At 35.2% G+C, this 24,999-nt stretch overlaps 1 protein-coding gene across 2 annotated transcripts in view; it reads right to left on the bottom strand.

The window, feature by feature from the left end:
- Window positions 1-24,999, bottom strand: part of SLC12A2 (solute carrier family 12 member 2) — a 130,242-nt gene that overhangs the window by 40,745 nt on the left and 64,498 nt on the right. For both annotated transcript variants that reach the window (XM_007102507.4, XM_028493197.1), the window contains exons 5-13: window positions 24,094-24,233; window positions 22,287-22,397; window positions 21,603-21,711; window positions 10,625-10,752; window positions 10,443-10,527; window positions 7,801-7,952; window positions 2,538-2,645; window positions 1,336-1,459; window positions 206-307 (exon numbers count right to left, since the gene is read on the bottom strand). In XM_007102507.4, the coding sequence (XP_007102569.2) occupies window positions 206-307; window positions 1,336-1,459; window positions 2,538-2,645; window positions 7,801-7,952; window positions 10,443-10,527; window positions 10,625-10,752; window positions 21,603-21,711; window positions 22,287-22,397; window positions 24,094-24,233 (1,059 nt within the window). The remainder of the gene's footprint in view (window positions 1-205; window positions 308-1,335; window positions 1,460-2,537; window positions 2,646-7,800; window positions 7,953-10,442; window positions 10,528-10,624; window positions 10,753-21,602; window positions 21,712-22,286; window positions 22,398-24,093; window positions 24,234-24,999) is intronic.

Below are 24,999 nucleotides of genomic sequence, written 5' to 3'. Positions count from 1 at the left end.
ACAAGAGAAGCCACTGCAATGAGAAGCTCATGTACCCCAACGAAGAGTAGGCCCTGCTCGCTGCAACTAGAGAAAGCAACAAAGACCCAACACAGCCAAAAATAAATAAATAAAATAAATAAATTTATATATAAAAAAAGTTTCATTTTCTCTAAAATCAGACATTACCACATTTACAGAACTTTTAAAAAAAACGTAAAGTCACCTGGAGATTTTGCAAGTGATGCATGAAATACTGAAAAATTGATCAACGCATATGATGCAAGGAAGAAGTTAGAGATAATTGGAGCAATAACATTCAGTTCAGCTGCAAAAGAAACATGAAGCATATTTAACTGACATATTAGACCTTTTTTTAACTCTTCAAAACTATGAATTATTTCAAACCTTTAGATAACAGCATAATGAATACTCCTACATCCACAAACCAGATTTAATGAATTTTGCCTTATATACTTTAATTTTCAGAAATCATACCTTATGTGCACAGAAGCCCCCTTTATACCTCAACTCATCAAAGTTGGAATATTCTTTCCAATGACATTATTTCGTTTTACTACACTCATATATGGTCCATAAGCATTGTGTAGCTCTGTTCTGGGTGTTTTAAAAGTTACATAAATTATATCATACTATATTATCATTCTGCAATTTGTTATTTTTACATTTATTATATTTGAGATTCATCCATATTAATATATGAAAACCAAGTTTATTCACTTTTTTACTGCTGAATATTATTCTGCAGTTTCACTCTTCTGTTGATAGGTACTCAGGTTGCTTCCATTTATCACTATTATAATTAATGACACTAAGAATATTCTTATATATGTGAGTTTCTATAGGGTAAAAACCCCTAAAAACAACTGTTGGAAACTTAACCAAATACATTCTTAAATATCACATGAGAGTTAGTTTCCAGTAGTATAATCAGACTTTTAATAAAAGTCCAAGGTCTTCTTTAGCAGTGAAAGACCCATTAGCTTCCTTACGATCAGAGGCAACAGTACCAAAAAGTAGATCGGCGGAGGTTCTATCTTCATGAAAGACACTGGAATCCTTTTCCTTATACTATTATCATATTTGTTTTAGGGACAAGAACCTAAGAGTTCCCTCTAGCCCTAATGGAGAAGTAGTGATGGTAAGAATTTTAGCAAATATTTAACAAGTGCTATTATTTGCATCATTTTCTAAACACTCTTTCCTTTGATCAAAAGGAAACTAACTTAGTATTGCAGGCAAAGTAACATTTTGTTTATAATTTAACAATTCAGTGTTGACAGCTGATACTATAAATGCACCAAAATCTACATTAGTGTACATTTATAGACTAACCAATTAAGATGAATCCAAGTGCAATTAAGAATGTTAAGATGTAGCCACGAAGAGGTTCATTATTTTTCCCATAACCTTTAGCAAACATCTGGAAAGCTGGGTAGATGTTGTCCTTACATAAGGCCTAATGAAGAAATGTAAACATTAAAATGAAATATATCAAAATAAGACATACAGATCTGCTTACAGTTACAACAGGTTAATCAGGAATGGAACCCAAGTTTCTAATTCTTGGTCCTCTTTCTTTCCCCTCACGCTGCTTCACCTACAAACTGTAAAGGAGATTCAAACATTTCTAGCATCAGAAAGACAGGAGGTTTAGAATACACTGAAGTTTTTATCCATTTTATTCCACCCCAGGCTGAAATTCTTATATGAATAAAGAGTCAAAGGAGCAGGCATACCCATAGAAGAAATGTGGAACCTTGAGAAGTATGACAGACGTGTGACCTATTTTAAGAAAACCAAGTCCAAATCCTAGACTCAAAACAAATGAAAATCCTAATTATAAAACATAATCACCTTTCTTAAAACAATACTTAAAATAATTTTAGTAAATATTCTACACCTCTACTGTACTATCTACAACAAAAAATTAAGAACAAACAAAAAGAACAAAGGAAATTAAGAACAAAGCTGCAGAATCAATATCTCATTTGTTTTAGTAATAAAAAGTATTTTCTATCCAGTATCAGCTGTTTATTTAATGCTCATTAAAGGGAGACAATGTCTATCATATTTATTATTATATCCTGAGTACCTAACATAATGTATAGCATGTATTAGACATTGAAATATTCATAAAATAAAACATTAATATTGGCATTATGCTAATAGGAATAAGATACTTTAATTCTTTTGATTTATGGTCTTGGACTATACTTTTTATCCTTGGTAAGACATTATGAAAATATATGCTAACAGTATGTCCATAAAGCAAAAATTCATCACCACTTCCAGAAAGACAACTCAAAAATTACACCCTGAGAGTAGATATAGGCCAAGTGTTTATATATACACATCCACATTCACATGCATAAAATTAAATATGCCACTCTTGATATATGTGTTTGTATATGTCAAATAAATATCAATACATGGGCTTGACAGAAGTAAATAATTTAAAAATATTAAAAATCCCATATTGAAATATATTACCTTAACTGCCCCTTTAATAAAATTTGTAACGTGAAAATACTTACCTGAAATATTTTGGGCGCACTCACAAGGGATGCTAATGCAGAAGAAAGAGTGGCTGAAAAGATACCTGCAGAAATTAGTGGTGCAAAGCCTGACACCATGCTCATTACCTTAAAAAAGTGACAAAAATGGAAAAATAAGTCTTACATAAAATTCAAAAAAGAACACAGCACTTCATCTTTATTATTCCTATGAAGAACACTAATAGTAATTCTGGGAGAAATCTGATAAAAATAACAATATTAAACAGTAATAATGGTTATGTGCGTTACAAACTTCTGAAACTGATTTACCAGCAGCCCTAAATGTAGAAAAACTTTTTATTTGGTAAAATGTCAAAGGCACACACAATGGCAGAGAGAAGAGCATACTGAACTACAAAGTATCCATCGCTCAGTTTCAACAGGGCCAATCTTTTCATTATTGTGAATTAAACCCCAGATCTCATTTCATGCATAAATGTTTGTGTGTACCTCTAATGTGTAAAAACCTTTAAAAACTGTAACTACAAAGTCACTGTCACAGCTTAAAAACTGGGTAATTCCTTAACAGCATCAAATACCCAATCACATTCAAAATCCCCAAATTATTCCTCTTTTCTTGCTTTTTAAAAGTTTGTTCAAATCAGGATCCACAAAAGGATTACATTTACATTTGGTTGGTATGTCTCTTAAGTCTTTTTCAATCTACAGGCTCACCCTTTCCTTTACATTTTATGATTTTTTATATCATTTCTCCTAGAGAAACCCCACGCTCTGGATTTTGCCAACAATCTCCACTGCCTTGTTTAACTTGTTCCTCTCACCTCTATTTCTAGTCAACTGGTAGGTAGGTAGATCTAAATAAGTTGATCAGACTGAGGTACAAGTTTTCTGGCAAGAATATTCCAAGGTGGTTTGATATACTTCTGTCAGGAAGGTTTCCTTTTTTTAATGTTAAGATAGTAGATTGGTATTGTGGTTATGTTTTTTGTTTGTCTTTAAAGAGTACTTATTTATTAAAGCTAAAGCTAGAAATATCCAGCTGAAAGGATCTAACTCCAGGATTTGCCTCTATATAATCTAGGAAGTGGGGAGTCATAAATAACACAAAATTAGCCATGCACTGACAACTGATGAACTTGGAAAATGTGTATGTTAGGTACATTATATTGCTTTCTCTATCTTTGTACATGTTCAAACATTTCCCTATGATGAAGTTTAAAAAAAAATGGATCACTAACTTAGACGATGAGAAGGCAATCAAATAAATCCAAACAGAGGAGCACAATACAAAATAAATTGCCTGGACTGTTCCAAATGTCAATATCCCGAAAGGTTAAAACAGGCAGGCTGGGAACTCCTCTAGATTAAAGAATTTTAAAATAACTAAAGGCCATGTGTGACACCAGACTGAATCCTGGATCTGAGAAAAATTGATCTGGGACATTACTGGAAGAAGTGAGGAAGTATGAATATGGAATATATATTTAGACAACAGTATTTCATCAACACTATATTACTTGGGTGGGAAAATTTACCATGCTTGTACAGAATGTTTTAAATACTTCAATCTGATTGTCATGTTGTGATGTCTATAATTTATTCTCACATGTTTGAGGAGAAAAATACTATATATATATATATATAAAGATAAGGCAAATGGGGCAAAATATAAACTACTAGTAAATACAAACGAAGGGTAGGTACACAGGTTTTTATTGCACTGTTCCTTGTGAACCTTTGAAATCTGTCAAAATATTAAATTGATTTGGAAGAGTTGTTTAATGGATTCAGGTACTGTCAACTTGATCTATGCATTATAAATTTTACCAGTAGTGAATGATGCTCACCATCTAGATTCATTACTTCTTCATTAGTGGAGATTTACCTTTCATTTATATTGACCAAGAACATGCCAACTGAGACCAAGGAGATAAGGATATCAGGTTTTAGGCTGTTTATTATACACTTGCCTATAATTTAATATTAAGTCTGATGTAAAACTAGCTCTGGGCACAATCCCTGGCCATAATACCTAAGTCTGGTTTCATGTATACATAAACCACCTTGTTTCACTTAAATGTCTCTTCCTGCATCTTTCAGAAGATTTAAGTTTAAACCTGAAGAACATATTTAAGTTTTAAGAAACATTAGCATTGACTTCTCTGAGAATCTCCGGGAGAAAAAACTCATTGAAAAGATGATTTTCTATTCAGCCTTTTAATACCAATTTAGTAGTTACATACACATGATACATTTTTCATAATCACTATTTTTACACAGTTATTATTTAATGCTAGATTATCTAGCATTGCCAGTCTGTCCTTAGGGAAGGAGATTATAAAGGATAGATAAGGTGGACCAAGATAAAAATAAGCAGACTTGATTTCTGTTAATATATACTTATCAGATACTACAAAATTCCATGTCTGTCTGTAATGCCTTCAAAGTTAAGTAAGTACAAAGGCAGGAGGTAAATGAAGAAAAAAGGGGAGAAAAAAGAATATGATACACTGATAGATTAAGACAAAACTGACACCAGCAACATTACATATAACCATAACATTTCACCTTTCATGTTTTGAGGAAAAGATTCATTTTCTTTTCTTCCATCACCTCTGAATTAAGATAAATAATGCTCCATGCTTAGCATCTAGAAACTATGCTTCTATGATTTGCCAAGTTTCCTGTTTTCTAGTTATACATTTATCCAATAACCTTTGTGTTTCCCACCATTTTATGGTAAAATATGAGTAGCAAGTAAATGAAAATGCATTCAAATAATAGTAACATCAGTGTTATCCAAAATATATAGTGGAAACAAAGATGAAAAACAAAAGATCATCTGGTCTTTAATAATGGAGGGATAAAAGACAAAAGTCTAATAAAAGGTTTAAAAAAAAGTGGCAAGTAAAACGAATGGTGAGATTTTGCGTGGGGAATGTGTGTGTGTTGACGATTTAGGGTTCAAAAAAATGTTCATGGAAGTGGGTTTGAAGAGCAGACAGATTTGGACATATAAAAAGAAAAAGCCAGTGCATTCCAAGCAGAGTGAAGCACCAAATAAAGCAACAGAGTAGGGTAAGCATGTGCATGTATACATATACAAACACGTAGTGATGGAGTTCAGTCTGGATAGCAGTAGTGGGACTTAAGTTTGGGTACGAAAGGCTTTGACAGAGCAAAGAATCTCACATTTTGTTTATTAAGCAGTGGTGAGTCAAAGGTTTCACAGGATATTAAAATGTAGAAATATAAGAAACATAAAACTAAAGAAAATTAAACATTTAAGAAAAATAAAGTGACCCTATTATATATGCATATATTTATCAACTATATGCAAAACAGTATTATATAGTGTGCCTTTGTATAGATTTCATGATGGAGTCTCCACTTACATACTCCTCAGTTATGTTCTGTTCACCATTCTTCATTCTCCAAGTGACAAGCAATTGATAATTTTACAGGATTTTCTTTCCATTCTGTATCACTTTACAAAGTATTTTTTTTTAATTTACTTAAATTGGAAAAGCAACTTTACGTACACCAAACTCTCACACTTTGCTTGAATGAGTCCATACTTAGACTTGATAAAGACAACACACTTTTTGTATTTCAAGGCAACAACACGGAAATCTGATTGGCATTTTCAGTCACTGGGCAGAGACCAACATCTGTGCCTTTCATACACAGTATCAATGTCTGAATTGGCCTGAATAATTAGCTGGATATGAATACTTTCTTTCATTCCTATGATTTTGCCTAGTCTTATGACTAGAAAAAACAAACTTCTATTACATAATTGAGTTCAATATTTTTAACCACTGAAAGTGCAGTAAATTGCTTGAAACTATACAAAAGAAAATACAAATAATGGCATTAAATATTTAAGTTATAAAATTTTAATGTAAAATACACAGATTTTACATAAAATGTCTATATAATGTTCTGTAATACATTAAATCCTCAACTATTCTGTTTATTATGTTTACACATTACTGGAGAAACACTAGGAAGCGAAATTTTTATTTTCCACTTTGAATTAGCAGTACCATCTATTCTATAAATTTACCACAAAATATCTTGTTTTAATCTCCTGAATTTATACCTTTGTGTTCTTTTATTTCTAGCATCCTGAGGCTTATCAAGCAACTCTCAAAATATCCTCCAAATTTTAGTGATTCCTTTTCCTCTTCTATCTAAAACCCATAAATTTTACAAAAATTTCATTTCGCTTTCAGTACCTTATAGAGGTAATAATAAAACTGATATTCTCCAAACACTTGAGCAGTAATACTAATCTTTACACAGTTCATACATTTAATAGTTCACAAACTTTCAAGCATCCATTAATAATTTTATTCTGTTGTTCAATAGTGGTTTAACACAGCATCACTATATGATAGCCAGATCTAATTAAATAAGACTACTGATACTAATCAATATTTTTTAAAAGGGCATTCATATATAAAGCAATTATGGAGAAACCTCAAATTAGAAAACTGAACTCATTTCAATTAGTATGGATTTCAATTGCTCAAAATAAAAATGAAATACTTAGATGTAAGTCTAACAAAGTATGTACAGGATTGATATTCTGAAAACTACATAATACTTATGAAAGAAGTTAAAGAAGATCTAAATAAATGAGAAACGTAAGTGTTCATGGGTTGGAACACTCAATATAGTATATCTATCAATCCTCCCCAAATTCATGTACAAGTTTAATGCAGTTCCTATCAAAATTCCAACACAACTTTTTTGTAGATAAACATAGATTATTCTAAAATTTATTTGGAAAAGCAAAGGAACTAAAATAGCTAAACCATTTTTGAAAAAGAATAAAGTAGGAGGAATCAAGCTACCCGATTTCAAGACTTAGAACTAACTATAGTAATCAAGAAAGTATGGCATTGGTGGAGGGATAGACACAAAGATCAATGGAACACAACAGATCCAAAAATAGACCCAGCACATACGACCATGTGTGAGATGCTTTCTTGCTTTCTGAAACAGTATACTGTATATATGTACTATATATTATACCCTATGATAAAAGTGTTGCCCTCTGGGGCCCTTTTGCCCCTGAACAGGCTCAGATTTCATTCTTTCATATTTTTCTGTTTGCCCAATTAGTTGCGTACAGTCTTTATTGATATCTGAGTATAAAGTAACAACAATCCTCCCTTCTAAGTTTTTGCTATACTCTGAATGGTCAGAGTTGATAGCAGTCTGACCTCTAGATGAACACAGAATGTCTGTATAATATAAATTTGATGCTCACCTGGAAGTTGTTCATTAGGCCATAGGAACAAGGATTGCTTTCGCAAGATGAAAAGTCTAAGTTTAATTTGCAGGCTGCAGAAGTACAGTTTGTTAGCTCCATTACAATAGTGTCATTAATGTTCCCCGTAGCATCCCGAACAACACAAGAACCTGAAGGACAAGTGACAATGAGGACAAAAAAATCAAACTAATGCTTACATTCATTTCAAAATTATACACACCCATAAAGAAATTACAGTGCTGACTGTATATACTTGCTTATTATAGCATACATCGTATTTACAATAAGAAAAGTTTACCTGGAACAGAATTTGGAAAGCATCATGGTCCCCAGTATTAAGAATTATTTGGAATAACATATGATGTACAACTAACAGTAATGACCATTCCTTAGAGTTCATATATTCTTACTTTTGAAGCACTTTAACATTGCTTTCTCATCATATATGAGGTAAAAATCACAGGCATTACAACAAAAACTAAACAATAAAAAAAATTAAGTTTTGAAAGGAAGAGTTTTTTTAATGACTAGACAGTCTGTATACAGTTCTTCATTCTTAAATTTCTTCTTCGAACTTTCAGAGCAGTGTTTGCAAAACCATCTCCTTAAAGGTACTCCTGCAACCACTGGAGGTTGAGGGCAGAACAGAGAGAGCCCTATCTAACCCTAAAGCAGCTATGCTTTATATTTCATTTTTTGATGTTCTCCATCAGAATTTTCTGGGGAAAAAAGGTTCCACTGCTTGAGCTAGTTACACAATTACTAGTGTAGAGGTGATCTTTACTGACTCCACTACTGAATATCAGGGAGAAAGGGCTACTCCTGTTGCCCTAGTGTTGACAGAATGAAATGAGTACGAGGGCAAGCATTATTGGAGCGTCAGATAAAAACAGAAATGTTTTCCTGCAATAACAAATTATTTCCCATGAAACATAATCAGTTATATCATTTTTTAAATTAAAAGTAAATTTTCCATAGCTAGCTTACGTATAATGTATATAAACAGCAGTCCCCAATTTTTTTGGCACCAGGGACTGGGTTCGATTAAGACAATTTTTCCATGGACGGGGTGGGGATGGTGAGGGGTGGGGTGGGGTGGTATTGGATGGTTCAGGCAGTAATGCACGCGATGGGGAGTGGCAGATGAAGCTTCACTCATTCACATGCCGCTCCCCTCCTGCTGTGTGGCCTGGTTCCTAACGGGCCGTGGACCAGTACTGGTCTGCGACCCAGGGGTTGGGGACCCCTGTATACAAGCATGCTAGAAACTTTTAGGGGAATACAAAAATATTTTGCTAATAAGCTTATAAATCTAATTCATTTTCTTTTTGCAAAATGAATTTCAGGAATTTATGTATGCATTGCAATGATAAATGTAATCGAGTTACTTTTTCAAATGTTAACATAGCCCACCATGATAATATTATTAGCATTTCTAACTCTTGTTTAGTAAAATTTCAAAATTACATTTATGCAAATTAGCAGCTCAGTTTGTAAAAACAGTTCTGTCATTACTTCCCAACACATGATTGAATATATGGGAAAAATAAAAATTTTCTTACTCAAATATGTGAAATATTTATATTCTGTAGTCGATGAATTTGGAGTTTGTGATTCTTCTGATTAGTACTAGACTAAGATTTATTCTTGTAGTATGCTTAAAAATTTTAACTGTAAAACCTGAATTTTAGAATTTAGATATTAAAGACAATGCTTACATTTTAAGAACATACGTTTTCTGGGTAAACTATGTACTTTCATGAATGTGTACTAAATTCAAGACAAGACAGTATCTACAGTCAATGTATGCAAATTATATGTAAAATCAGTAGTTATTAAATTTTTTTCTGTACTATGTTTCAGTTAAGAACCTCCTATTATAAATAGCCTTTTAAAATTATTTATTTATTTGCTTATAAATAAATAAAATACCAAAACCCTCTTTGCCATGAAAACAATTTTTTTAAGGAAGTGCCATTATCATATGGTTGGTAACAAAATCTCTGACCTTTGACTTCCTCATCTATAAAAGATTTAGAGACTGGCTGACCACTTAAGTCCTTTTTTCAAGTTCTAAAATGTTATGATTCCATGAATGTACTAAATTGGCTTAAAACCATTTTCATTAATTTAATAACACTTTTCATTCAATGTAGTATCTCCTGTGCACTGAAATTAGGTTTTATGGTAAAAAAATGCCAGGTATTTCTTAATAGCCTTGAAACAATCTTCATACAACAAGATTATGTAAAAATATAAAATAACCATCATAAACAAAAAATTCCAAAATTTGTAAAGCTCAGAAAGTAAAATGCATTTACTTCTACATATGAATTACATTTTCTGTAAATATATCTCAGTGAAATTTAAGAATCTGCAGGTAAAACTTTACATAACTTTCTAACTTACTAATTAATAGAAATCCTAGAGGAAAAACCTTAGAGCATTTGGTGACTTCGATAATGTCTACAGAATCACCACTAGTTTACTTAAGTATTTTTGAAAATACAAAACTTTGCATCTTTTTATTGAAATATTTCTTAATTTAAAAGTTAGAAATATAATGTCATGAAAATGAATGTTTATAGTATGTACATCATTAAATTTCTGAAACACATAACAAACGTAAGGTTACTTACCTACAGATACTGCAATTCCTATGTAAACCACCGTAGTAATTAAAATGGCTAAGAGTGTTCCTTTGGGTATGGCTGACTGAGGATCCTAGAAGACAAAAACATTTTTTAAAGTCTACCTTTAAAAATAAATATATGTATATCACTTTTTGTATAAAATTGATACAGCACTTTCTAATACTTACTGCGAGATCACCTGAGATATTTGCTCCAGCCAGAATACCAGTTGCGGCAGGAAAAAAGATGGCAAACACAGAAAAAAAGGTCTCTTCCTCTCGAAAATCTGGCCCAAAGTTCTCATTAAATATTTCAGCTGTAGAGAACAAAATATTTTTGGCAATTAATGGATAGCAGATTAGACCATGATAATTTAGTTTAAGAAAAAGTGTTTATCTAAGACCCCTGACTTTTCTTCAGTTCAAGTAACTGGTAAATTCTTGAATATTTCCTAATTCAAGTATGTATTGGTGTTTCTCTTTTCTTATATGAGGGAAATGGTTTACATTCAAAATGATTTGACCTGGTTCATGCCCCACTATTTTTTATACCTTATTAATTATGTTTCAAGCACCTCTAATTTGATTGTTATCTCTCCAAGAGGTCAAAGAAGCAAGAAAGCAGGCAGAAGAACAAAAGGGACATAAAACTAACCTGGAACCACATTTTTCCTTACATCCAGCTTATATTCTATCTATCTGTACAGCTTTCTCTATTTCCTAGTGGTGACTTGTTTGACTTTTGAGGCTATTCATCAGGCATCCAGATAATTTGTAGCTAAGACAAACCAGGTAAAGGTCCTTTCCATTTCAACAATAATGAAAGCTTCAACTAGTCCTGCTGTTTCCATCTATTCTGATAGGCCCTGACACTGAAACAACCAATTAACGGTCATCCATCCATCCAATATTTGCGTATACACCATGTGCCGGGTCCTGTACTGGAGCCATCCAGTATCTCAAAGTACTGAGAGATCCAACAGCAACAAGCTACCTTCATGGAACTTAAGAGTATCAATGAGGAGCTACAAAATAAGTTAAGAAAAAGGTCACTGCAAATAGCAGTAAATGTACTGATGGAAACAGGGTGTTGTGATAAATAATGAGAGAGACAATCTAATTCCGTGTGGTTACACAAGGCTAAAGAGATACAACTAAGGAGCTAACACTTAAGCTGAGACTTTATTGAGCAGGAATCAGCCATGTGATGTTCCAGGAGAAAGAGTACACCAGGAATAACCAACAACATGTAGAAAGGCCCTGAGGCAGGAAGAAAGTTTAGCTCTTTTAAAGAACTAAAAGAATGCAAAGCCCTCACAGTAAGGGGGAGATGAAATGAGATGGAAGGGATCAGCAGGGGTGAGATTATGCAAAATTTTAATTTTATAGGAGTTTAGATTTTGTCCTATGCCAAGGTGGGCATAGAACCACACAACTGACATGATGCTATGTGGATGCTGCATGGACAATGGACTGAAAGCATCAGCATCTGAAGCAGGGAGACCAATTAGGAGGTACTGCAGTGGTTCAATCTAGTGATGGGAGAATAATGTACTGATTAGAGAAGGATTAGTAAGTAAGAGGGCAAGTAGAAAACACTGAGATCCTGGTTTCTTTCACTTACTAGTATGGAGAGGTCTGAGAACGGTTAGGTAGGAGGGACATCAAATAAACAGCTGAATGTACACCTATATCTGGAGTTTAAAGGAGAGATGCAGGAATAGAAACATGTGAATCTCTTGAGAGCATTTTGAGCCATGAGAAAAGATACTGCCAAAGGAAAGAATACAGTTAGAAGATGCAGGACAACACTCTGTGCAACTCTGACATTTAGAGGATGGAAAGAAGAGAAGGGGTAACAGGAGTAATAGATATAATGACCAGTGAATTAGGTAGAAAAGAACTCACTAGAACACAGTGTCTGACATCAAATAAAACAAGAAAAGTATTTCAAGGAGAATGGGACAACTAAATATAATGTTGCTGAGAGTCAGAAGACTAAAAAACTGCATGCTGTATCTAGCAACATGTTATCGTGACTATGACAAACAAAAGCCAGTTAATAGGGGTTGAGAATGAATGAAATAAGACCATTTGGTGAAAGTAACATGGGGAATAAGTTACACATGGTCTCAAAGTATCTCTCCACAAACCACTTATTAATTACATAGAAGAAAGTGGCAACCTAACAATAGATAAAACTCTCAGGTAGCACTTTCACCAAGTCATGAAATTTAACACCATCAGTGATGGGGAAAACTGACATCATGTGAGTCTCCTGATGTGAGGCTCTGAAGACACACTCTTCAGGTAGTGTTCTTGGCAAAAGTGAACAAGTGAATCTATGGAAATCAAACAAAACCAACTGGAGGGACTTTCTAAAAAAAAAAAATGGCCTGTACTCTTGAAGAATGTCAATGTAGGGAAAGAAAAATAAAAGGCTGTGGGATGGAGTCAAGATGGTGGACTAAGAGGATGCGGAAATCATGTATCCGCACAACTAGGGAACCTACCAGGCACCAGTGGGGGCCCATGGACAGCTAAGGGGACAGGAGAAATCCCCAGTGACCGGCTTGCAGGATACTGGTTCCCAGGCTGGAGGGTGGGCCTGAGCTCCTGTGGTGGGAGCTCTGAGTCCAAACCACTGGACTAACAGAGAACCTATGACCCCAGGCAATATTAATTAGAGTGAAGCCTCCCAGAGGTCCTAATCTCAGCACCAAGAACCAGCTCTACCCAACTGCCTGCAAACTCCAGTGCTGGATGCCTCAGGCCAAACAACCAGTAAGACAGGAATACAGCCCCACCCATCAAAAAAAAAGAAACGACAAAAAAATATGTTACAGATGAAGGAGCAAGGTAAAAACCTACAAGACCAAATAAATGAAGATGAAATAGGCAACCTACCTGAAAAAAGAATTCAGAGTAATGATAGTAAAGATGACCCCAAATCTCGGAAACAGAATGGAGAAAATACAAAAAACATTTAACAAGGATCTAGAAGAACTAAAGAGCAAACAAACAGTGATGAACAACACAATAACTGAAATTAAAAGTACTCTAGAAGGAATCAATAGAATAACTGAGGCAGAAGAACAGATAAGTCAGCTGGAAGATAAAATGGTGGAAATAACTGCCAGGGAGCAGAAAAAAGAAAAATGAATTGAGGACAGTCTCAGAGGCCTCTGGGACAACATTAAACACAGCAACATTCAAATTATAGGGATCCTAGAAGAAGAAGAGAAAAAGAAAGGGTCTGAGAAAATATGTAAAGAGATTATAGTCGAAAACTTCCCTAACATGGGAAAGGAAATAGTCAATCAAGTCCAGGAAGCACAGAGAGTCCCATACAGGATAAACCCAAAGAGAAACATGCCAAGACACATATTAATCAAACTATCAAAAATTAACTACAAAGAAAATATATTAAAAGCAGCAAGGGAAAAGCAACAAATAACATACCAAGGAATCCACATAAGGTTAACAGCTGATCTTTCAGCAGAAACTCTGCAAGCCAGAAAGGAGTGGCAAGACATATTGAAAGTGATGAAACGGAAAAACCTACAAACAAGAATTCTCTACCCAGCAAGGATCTCATTCAGATTCGATGAAGAAATTAAAACCTTTACAGACAAGCAAAAGTTAACAGAATTCAGCACCACCAAACCAGATTTACAATAAATGCTAATGGAACTTTTCTAGGCAGGAAACACAAGAGAAGGAAAAGACCTACAAAAACAAAAACAAAACAATTAACAAATGGTAATAGGAACCTACATATCGATAATTACCTTAAATGTAAAAGGATTCAATGCTCCAACCAAAAGACACAGACTGGCTGAATGGATACAAAAACAAGACCCGTATTCTGTCTACAAGAGACCCACTTCAGACCTGGGGACACATACAGACTGAAAGTGAGGGGACAGAAAAAGATATTCCATGCAAATGGAAATCAAAAGAAAACTAGAGTAACAATTCTCATATCAGACAAAATAGACTTTAAAATAAAGCCTATTACAAGAGACAAAGAAGGACACTACATAATAATCAAGGGATCAATCCAAGAGAAGATATAAAAATTGTAAATATTTATGCACCCAACATAGGAGCACCTCAATACATAAGGCAAATGCCAACAGCCATAAAAGGGGAAATTGACAGTAACACAATCCTAGTAGGAGGCTTTAACACCCCACTTTCACCAGTGGACTGATCATCCAAAATGAAAATAAATAAGCAAACACAAGTTTTAAATGACACGTTAAACAAGATGGACTTAATTGATATTTATAGGACATTCCATCCAAAAACAACAGAATACACTTTCTTCTCAAGAGCTCATGAAACATTCTCCAGGATAGACCATATCTTGGGTCACAAATCAAGCCTTGGTAAATTTAATAAAATTGAAATCATATCAAGTATCTTTTCTGACCACAACGCTATAAGACTAGATATCAATTGTAGGAAAAAAACTGTTAAAAATACAAACACATGGAGGCTAAACAATACACTACCAAGAGATCACAGAAGAAATCAAAGAGGAAATCAAAAAACTGCCTAGAGGGCTTCCCTGGTGGCGCAGTGGTTGAGTCTGTCTGCTGATGCAGACTCGTGCCCCGGTCTGGGAAGATCCCACATGCCACGGAGCGGCTAGGCCCGTGACCCATGGCCACTGAGCCTGCGCGTCCGGAGCCTGTGCTCCGCAATGGGAGAGGCCGCAGCAGTGAGAGGCCCGCGTACCACAAAAAAAAAAAAAAACTACCTAGAAACAAATGACAATGAAAACACAACAATGCAAAATGTATGGGATGCAGCAAAAGCAGTTCTAAGAGGGAAGTTTATAGCAATACAATCCTACCTCAAGAAACAAGAAACATCTCAAATAAACAACCTAACCTCACACTTAAAGCAGTTAGAGAAAGAAGAACAAAAAAACCCCCAAAGTTAGCAGACAGAAAGAAATCATAAAGATCAGATCAGGAATAAATGAAAAAGAAATGAAGGAAACAATAGCAAAGATCAATAAAACTAAAAGCTGGTTCTTTGAGAAGATAAACAAAATTGATAAACCATTAGCCAGACTCATCAGGAAAAAAAGGGAGAAGACTCAAATCAAGAGAATTAGAAATGAAAAAGGAAAAGTAACAACTGACACTGCAGAAATACAAAGGATCATGAGACATTACTACAAGCAACTATATGCTAATAAAACGGACAACCTGAAAGAAATGGATAATTTCTTAGAAATGCACAACCTTCCGAGACTGAACCTGGAAGAAAGAAAATATGAACAGACTAATCACAAGCACTGAAATTGAGACTGTGATTAAAAATCTTCCAACAAACAAAAGCCCAGGACCAGATGGCTTCACAGGCGAATTCTATCAAACTTTAAGAGAAGAGCTAACACCTAACCTTCTCAAACTCTTCCAAAATACAGCAGAGGGAGGAACACTCCCAATCTCATTCTACAAGGCCACCATCACCCTGATACCAAAACCAGACAAAGATGTCACAAAGAAAAAGATCTACAGGCCAGTATCACTGATGAACATAGATGCAAAAATCCTCAACAAAATACTAGCAAACAGAATCCAACAGCACATTAAAAGGACCATACACCATGATCAAGTGGGGTTTCTCCCAGGAATGCAAGAATTCTTCAATATATATAATCAATCAATGTGATACACCATATTAAAAAACTGAAGGATAAAAACCATATGATCATCTAAATAGATGCAGAGAAAGCTTTCGACAAATTCAACACCTATTTATGATGAAAACTCTCCAGAAAGTAAGCACAGAGGGAACTTATCTCAACATAATAAAGGCTACACATGACAAACCCACAGCCAACATCGTTCTCAGTGGTGAAAAAGTGAAACTATTTCCTCTAAGATCAGGAACAAGACAAGGTTGCCCACTCTCACCACTATTATTCAACATAGATTCGGAAATTTTAGCCACAGCAATGAGACAAAAAAGAAATAAACAGAATCCAAATTGGAAAAGAAGAAGGAAAAGTGTGACTGCTCGCAGATGACATGATACTACACCTAAAGAATCATAAAGATGCTACCAGAAAACCACTAGAGCTAATCAATGAATTTGGTAGAGTAGCAGGATACAAAATTAATGCACAGAAATATCTTGCATTCCTATACACTAATGATGAAGGATCTGAAAGAGAAATTAAGGAAACACTCCCAGTTACCATTGTAACCAAAAGAATAAAATACCTAGGAATAAATCTACCTAGGGAGAAAAAGACCTGTATGCAGAAAACTATAAGACACTGATAAAAGAAATTAAAGATGATACAAACAGATGGAGAGGTATACCATGTTCTTGGATTGGAAGAATCAACATTGTGAAAATGACTATACTACCCAAAACTATCTACAGATTCAATGCAATCCCTATCAAGCTACCAGTGGCATTTTTCACAGAACTAGAACAAAAAATTTCACAATTTGTATGGAAACACAGAAGACACCGAATAGCCAAAGCAATCTTGAGAAAGAAAAACGGAGCTGGAGGAATCAGGCTGCCTGACTTCAGAACATACTACAAAACTACAGTCATCAAGACAGTATGGTACTAGCATAAAAAGAGAAATATAGATCAATGGAACAGGATAGAAAGCCCAGAGATAAACCCATGCACATATGGTCACCTTGTTTTTGAAAAAGGAGGCAAGAATATTCAATGGAGAAAAGACAGCCTCCGCAATAAGTGCTGCTGGGAAAACTGGAGAGCTACATGTAAAAGAATGAAATTAGAACACTCCCTAACACCATACATAAAAATAAACTCAAAATTGATTAAAGACCTAAATGTAATAAGGCCAGACACTATAAAACTCTTAGAGGGAAACATAGGCAGAACACTCTGTGACATAAATCACAACAAGATCCTTTTTGACCCATCTCCTAGAGAAATGGAAATAAAAACAAAAATAAACAAATGGGACCTAATGAAACTTAAAAGCTTTTGCACAGCAAAGGAAACGATAAACAAGCCGAAAAGGCAACCCTCAGAATGGGAAAAAATATTTGCAAACGAAGCAACTGACAAAGGATTAATCTCCAAAATTTATAAGCAGCTCATGCAGCTCAATATCAAAAAAGAAACACCCCAATCCAAAAATGGGCAGAAGACCTAAATAGACATTTCTCCAAAGATAAAAATAGAACTACCATATGACCCGGCAATCCCACTACTGGGCATATACCCTGAGAAAACCATAATTCAAAAAGAGTCATGTATCACAGTGTTCATAGCAGCTCTGTTTACAATAGCCAGGACATGGAAGCAATCTAAGTGTCCATCAACAGATGAATGGGTAAAGAAGATGTGGCACATATAAACAATGAAATATTACTCAGCCCTTAAAAGAAACGAAATTGAGATATTCGTAGTGAGGTGGATGGACCTAGAGTCTGTCATACAGAGTGAAGTAAGTCAGAATGAGAAAAACAAGTACCATATGCTAACACATATATATGGAATCTAAAACAAAAAAAAATGGTTTTGATGAACCTAGGGGCAGGACAGGAATAAAGATGCAGATGTAGAGAATGGACTTGAGGACACAGGGAGGGGGATGGGTAAGCTGGGACGAAGTGAGAGAGTAGCATGGACATATACACACTACCAAATGTAAAACAGATAGCTAGTGTGAAGGAGCTGCATAGCACAGGGAGATCAGCTTGGTGCTTTGTGACCACCTAGAAGGGTGGGATTAGAAGGTGGGGAGGGAGGCACAAGAGGGAGGGGATATGGGGATATATGTATGCATATAGCTGATTCACTTTGTTATACAGCAGAAACTAACACAACATTGTAAAGCAATTGTACTCCAATAAAGCTGTTAAAAAAATAAATAAAAAATAAAAGGCTAAGGCACTGTTTCAGATTAAAAGGGACTGAAGATTATGTAAAGAACTAGTTTTAAAACAAGGAGATTGAAGAGACATGACAAGTGAATGCAATACAGGATCCTGGACTAGATCCTGGAACAGGAAAAAAAAAGTCTCTACATAACCTTTATAGAAACAGTTGGAGGGACCTCCCTGGTGGTACAGTGGTTAAGACTCTGTGCGTCCAATGCAGGGGGCCCGGTTTCGATCCCTGGTCAGGGAGGTAGATCCCACATGCATGCCGCAACTAAGAGTTCACATGCCACAACTAAGGAGCTTGCCTGCTGCAACTAAGACCCAGCACAACCAAATTTAAAAAAAGGAAGAAAGAAAGAAAGAGTTGGAAAAATGTGTACATGAAAAAATATGTTATATATAACATTATGCCAAAGTTAAACTTCCTGAACTGTCCTTTTCCTTAGTAGATACACACTTAAGTATTTATAGGTAAGAAGTCATTATTTCTGCAACTTCTCTCAAAAGGTTTAGCAATCATAGTAATAATAATTAGATATATGAGTGATAAAACAAATGTGGCAAAAAAGAACATAAAAGTGTGAATTTTTTTGTGTGAATGTAGGTAAAGCGTGCAAGGAATTCATTTACTTTTTTATAAATTTATTTTTATTTATTTGTTTTTTGGCTGCGTTGGGTCTTCGTTGCTGCACGTGGGATCTCTCTAGTTGCGGCAAGAGGGACTACTCTATTGCGGCACACGGGCTTCTCATTGTGGTGGCTTCTCTTTGTTATGGAGCACGGGTTCTAGGCACACAGGCTTCAGTAGTTGTGGCTCGTGGGCTCTAGAGCGCAGACTCGGTAGTTGTGGCACACGGGTTTAATTGCTCCTTGGCATGTGGGATCTTCCTGGACCAGGGATCGAATGCTTGTGCCCCGCATTGTCAGGCAGACTCTTAACCACTGAACCACCAGGGAAGCCTCCAAGGAATTTATTGTATTAATTTTTCAAGTTGTCTGTAGGTTTGAATTTTTTTTGAAATAACAAGCAATAAATGGGAGGTAAGGATTTGAGAAATCTGTCTGTGAAAGGGGCCTGGAAAATAAGGTGGTAACTGGAGAAGAATAAAAGACCAGAGATAGTATTTTCAAGGATGGGAATTACTAGAGCAAGTATCTAAGCTTATACAGAGCTGACAGGTTTTTGTTTTGTTTTGTTTTGTTTTTTTGTGGTACGCGGGCCTCTCACTGTTGTGGCCTCTCCCGTTGCGGAGCACAGGCTCCGGACGCGCAGGCTCAGCGGCCATGGCTCACGGGCCTAGCCGTTCTGTGGCATGTGGGATATTCGCGGACCGGGGCACGAACCCACGTCCCCTGCATCGGCAGGCGGACTCTCAACCACTGCGCCACCAGGGAAGCCCAGAGCTGACAGTTTTTATGCAGGGAAGCAAGTAAATTACCAAAGGATAAATGCCTTTGAGAAAGTAAAGGAAATGGGATCTAGATCACAGCAGAGGCACCGGTCTTTGGCAAAAGGGAGATATTTCTCATATCAAAAAGGAAAAAAGGAGAAAATGAATATTCCTACTAGGTAGTCATTTGAACTGACAAGTTTATTAACATAACCTGTTCACTGCAGACACTACCTTAATAAAAGGAAGGCCAAGCAGTATCAACTGCTAAAAAGGAAAAGTCATATTCCAAAGTATATTTAAATTTATTTACCTCAGATTGAGGTAAGCCCAGATGTGCTATTTGAATACAATATAAATTATTACTATACTAGATAAGGATGGATCTGAAAAAAAGGAAATGAAAAATATGGCCTAGCAGATATTTACAGATATTTTAAAATCAATTAAAGCCATAAACAGAAAATACATATTAGGAATATTTTTAGAAGTAACCATCTACTATAATTTTAGAAATAAAGGTGGCAAAAACAAATGTTCAAAAATCTATAATGTAAAAAAAATTTAAGTAAAAAAACATAATTAGAAGAAATGTCACAAATACAATTTATGAGAGAATGAAATACAGAAAATTATCTAACTAATAATACTAACCTTCACTTCTGGCATGCCTAAAAGACACCTCTTCCCCTAATTCAGGAAATCATGATTAGACATTTAGTGCCTGGTTTCAGAAGTAGGCATAAGCGCTAGTAACCAGAACAGACATCACAATATCAACCCAGGATGAGTAGGTAAAATTATTGCAGGCAGGTGTTCTTGCTTAAGGTAAGAACCTTGAAACAACTCTTATGTGAAAACTGCCCAGCCAAGTCAGTATCAGACATAGGCCAAACCAGCGCTACTCATATGTTCCAAGGATGGTGTGGTGTTACCAGTCGGCAATTAGATTAAGGAGCTTACACCAGAAGGTAAATCAACTAGGTCTCTAGGATCCAAAATTTAGTCAATTTTTTTTCCAGTAAGACTTTCTGAAGGAAGAAGTGCATTGATTTATTGTACATTCTGCATCTTTTCACAAATCTGTATGCATAGTTCTGGGCTAAACAACTCAGGAGAACTTAAGCTAGGCTTTTCCTTCTAGGGCTTCAAAACAAGGAGTTTCTGTCAATTTAAGACAGACACACCTATTACCCTAAGTGATAATCACCTCTGATGCTACTGCAACTATTCTTTCTGGCTTCCATTCTACCTTGCAGAGATAGGTTCAGAACGGCTGCTCAATGGAGGGAGTGGGGAGAAGAGGAGATGCAGAAAGACACTTTAGGAAACTGACAAGTAAATTTCACCTGTAGTGAAAATTAGATGCAGAATGAAAGAGGTTATGGAAGATAAAAACTAGAAAATTCTCACACAATTAATAATGTAAACTGTAGAAAAACTTAGGTTGCAATTATACCAAGAAACTAATATTTCTAGTTGCTTTCACAGTCTTAGGCACTTTTAGATTGTTGTGTTTCAATACAACTAAAAGAATGAAAAAGTGATGTTAGAACAAAACTTACAATTTCAGTAACAAATTCTCCAAATGAGAAGAGAACAAAAGCACTTTTCCTCAGTAGCACTGATTTCTCTACATTCTATCACCTTTTGTTGCTAGTAATCAGAAATGAAAGTAAATAAAAGTGATATTTTTTACTCCAATTACACAACAACATAGAAGAACCAAACTAAACTGGACTGTCAATTACTGTTAGTCACTACACCAAACTCAATTACATTACAAACTATGTAAAATGTACTAAATTTATTTAACACTAGAATGCGATAATATGCACCTTTAAAAAAAATTCTATCTTTCTTACTTACACTTATAACCAAAGAAACCTTTGGGTTTCTTGCTCTCCAATGGGATAAATGTTCCTATGACGAAATCAGCAATAGCAAGTAGTAGAATCACCAAAAGAACAATCTGAGCCTGAAATTTTAAACGTTAAAAATCAAAATCAAATAGATCATGTCTATACATTAATTCAGTTCCACTAGAATATAACTTCCATGAGGGAAAGCTTCTGTCTTGTTTCCCTGGTGCCTCACACAATGCCAAGCACAAAGCAGGTGCTTAATAAATTTTTGTTAAATGAACATTCTTTAAAGAACTATCCAAAATGAATAGCAAAAGTAGGATCAGGCCATATATTTCTGAAATGAATTAAAGATGTGCATGTCCTGCTAACAAATAACACAAACTTTAAAAATATAGAAATAAAAAATCACAGTACTTATATTACCTTTACTAAATCCCTCTGACATACCCTATAATTCTTTTTTTTCCTACATACTCTGATTACCTCTTAAAATGACTGTTATCTTCAAATCCTCCCTACGTTGCCAAATAGAAAATGACCTTATACGTGAACTTCTTTGAAAATGGCCCCTTAGGAACCTTCAAAATCTGAAAATATTACTACACCTTAGAACATTCCTAAAACACAAGGTCTAAAAGTTTGTACATTCAACATTTACAGATGTTCCAATGATATCACTACTTACTTTTGCCTCCCACTCCATTCCAGCTACTGAGATACCTAAAAGGATCACCACTGTAATGGCTCCAATAATTCGGATATCATTGATTTCATCTATCATAAGAATGGAATGTTCCTACAAAAAGAAAATAATAGGATGAGCAGTATTAGTTAGTTCAGATAAATTCTTCAATTCTTTTTGAAAGTTTTAGAACTATCACAGTGCCTCACATGTAGAAGTTGAATAAATGCCTACTTAAGGAATGAATAGAGAGACCTAGGGAAAAGGAATGAATTACTGTTTACTATTAAGGTGTCATTCAAGCAACTGAAGACATCAAAAATATGATCAAATTATTAATGCTGCTGTATTTTATACAGACTCAAATATAAAAAAGAATTGCTAACAAGCAAGGAAAAAAATCATAATATGACTAAGTAGTACTAATAGGATTTTTTAAAGTTACAAAGCAGAAATATATTTTGCATTCATTGTGGTTAGTGAGCTCATTCTTTTAATGGTCTCTTACGTTGCATAAGGAAAAGAGATGAACACACTATCATGGAGCTGTCCAAATCACACCACTCCATTCTAAGAGCAAAATTACTTGTCACTAAATATCAATGACATCAAAAACATATACTAAATTAAACAATGAATGAATATGAATTCTTAATGATTACACTGCTTTCTTACTTCCTTTGCTCTGTCTCTTTGGCCTACACAGCTAAGGTCAATGCCAATGCAAGAGTTAGTCCTTTCACATGTCACACTTCCTAACATACCATGTACTACAGTAGATGAACAGTTACAACCTAACATGAACAACTATAGGTGTCACTCAAGGTGCCTCTCATTTAATAATATTGAATCCTATTTCACGTGTACTGCTTTAACTACACACATACTAATTACTCTTTTCAAACAAGTTCTCTTCTCAACTCCAGAGCAATATTATCAACCACTTTCTGGCCAGCTCTACTTAGATATACCAAATTAGACATCCAAAATGAAAATGTTCTGCATTCTCTCTCACAGTAAATGGCATTACCATCCATCTAAATCTTCCTTTCTCTTTCTCTAATTTCCCACATCTCATCATCAAGTCCACTTACTCAACTTTTAAAAAATCTCTCAAATACACCCACATCTCTCCAGCCTCACTGGTCACTGGTTTAATATTAGCCACCATCTCCTCTCAGGATAGCTACAACAACCTTTTAAATGGTCTCCATCTCCAGTTGTGATCCCTCAAATACATTCTCTATACTATGGTCAGATATTTCTTTAGGCCCCAAATCTGATTATCATGGATCCCCAACTCCAGTCAAGATAAGATCCAAATTTAACAGCAAATAAAACCTTTCCTGGCATGATCCTTTTTTCTCCCTCTCATCTTACATCTCTTGCCACTTAGTGCTCCAGCCATACTGAAATATTCCATTTTTCTTTTTTTCTTTTTTAACATATCATACTCTACTCCTTCTAGGTCTGTTTCCTTTTCTTCCCTATTCCCCTCATACCATACTTTACCTCTCCTATCTGCCTGCTAATGGCTAGACTCTCTTCCTTGGAAAACCCTGCCTTGACACTCCTCTGACACCCAACTCCTGGATGGTATACTAAGTGATCCCCCTCATGTTGCCACGGCCCCCTACAGTTAGCCATTTCTGACACTCTATAATAAATTTCTTTGTCTGTCTCCCATACTAAACGTCTTCAAAGGCGAGTTTCAAGTTCCTTGCTGCTTTCCTAGCATCATATATGGTAAGTGGCACATAAACCCTCAATAAAGATTTGGGAAACAAATGACTGGAAAAAGGTGAATTACCTTAAGCAACTCCACCACAGTTTCGGCAAATCCAACCACATACATAGCAACTGCAACAGCATTGGCAAAAGCGAAGATCAGGCCAATCGCACCACCAAATTCTGGCCCTAGACTTCTAGATATTAAATAATACGCTCCTCCTAAAGAAAAGGAAAAAAAACACCAAAAGTACTAATGTTAGAATTTTAAATGTCAATCCTTTAAATTACACAAGAGTTCACAAAGCACATGCCACCAGTGAACACAGCAGTTAAACTCATAGGCAAGTGGGTGAGCATATTTTTAGGAAGAAACACCCAGAAAGAATTCTTTACAACCCACTTCATTCATAACAGTTCTGAACATCCAGAGAATTCTCCTCATGTTAAATATAAAATCATCCTGCTATTTAAATCTCTTTCCCTTCTAAAACTTAGATTAAAACGGGTAACAGCCTCTTCCTCATATTCAGAGACACCAAGATCATTTCCCAATGATTTTCTAAGTAATATTTTTAATCTTAATGTAACATTTAAGTTCACAATCGACATGATTCCAGTTACTTAAATTAGTGTGGGAATTTGCTGGTAACGTGAATACTAAGGCAAAAAAGAAAGCATCACAAGAAACTTAAAGGATAGCGCATACTGGCACCCTTAACAGATATATTAATAGTTTGTATTCTAATAAATCCTGCCTAAATGGCAGAGTAGACAAAGACATTAAATAAGCTGTCATGAAGGAAGTATTTTTCTAACTTGAAAAACAAATCACTATGATGATTTTGAGTCAGTCTAATGTTTAGTTGAAGTCACTAAGAGCTCTCCTAAAATTCTAATTCACTTTTGGCCTCTAGGTCATAATCAAAACTTAGTTTTGGGCTTCCCTGGTGGTGCAGTGGTTGAGAGTCCGCCTGCCGATGCAGGG

Source organism: Physeter macrocephalus, chromosome 8 (assembly GCF_002837175.3).
Source record: "Physeter macrocephalus isolate SW-GA chromosome 8, ASM283717v5, whole genome shotgun sequence".
NCBI lineage: Eukaryota > Metazoa > Chordata > Mammalia > Artiodactyla > Physeteridae > Physeter > Physeter macrocephalus.
This window is presented reverse-complemented; position numbering and strand designations above follow the sequence as displayed.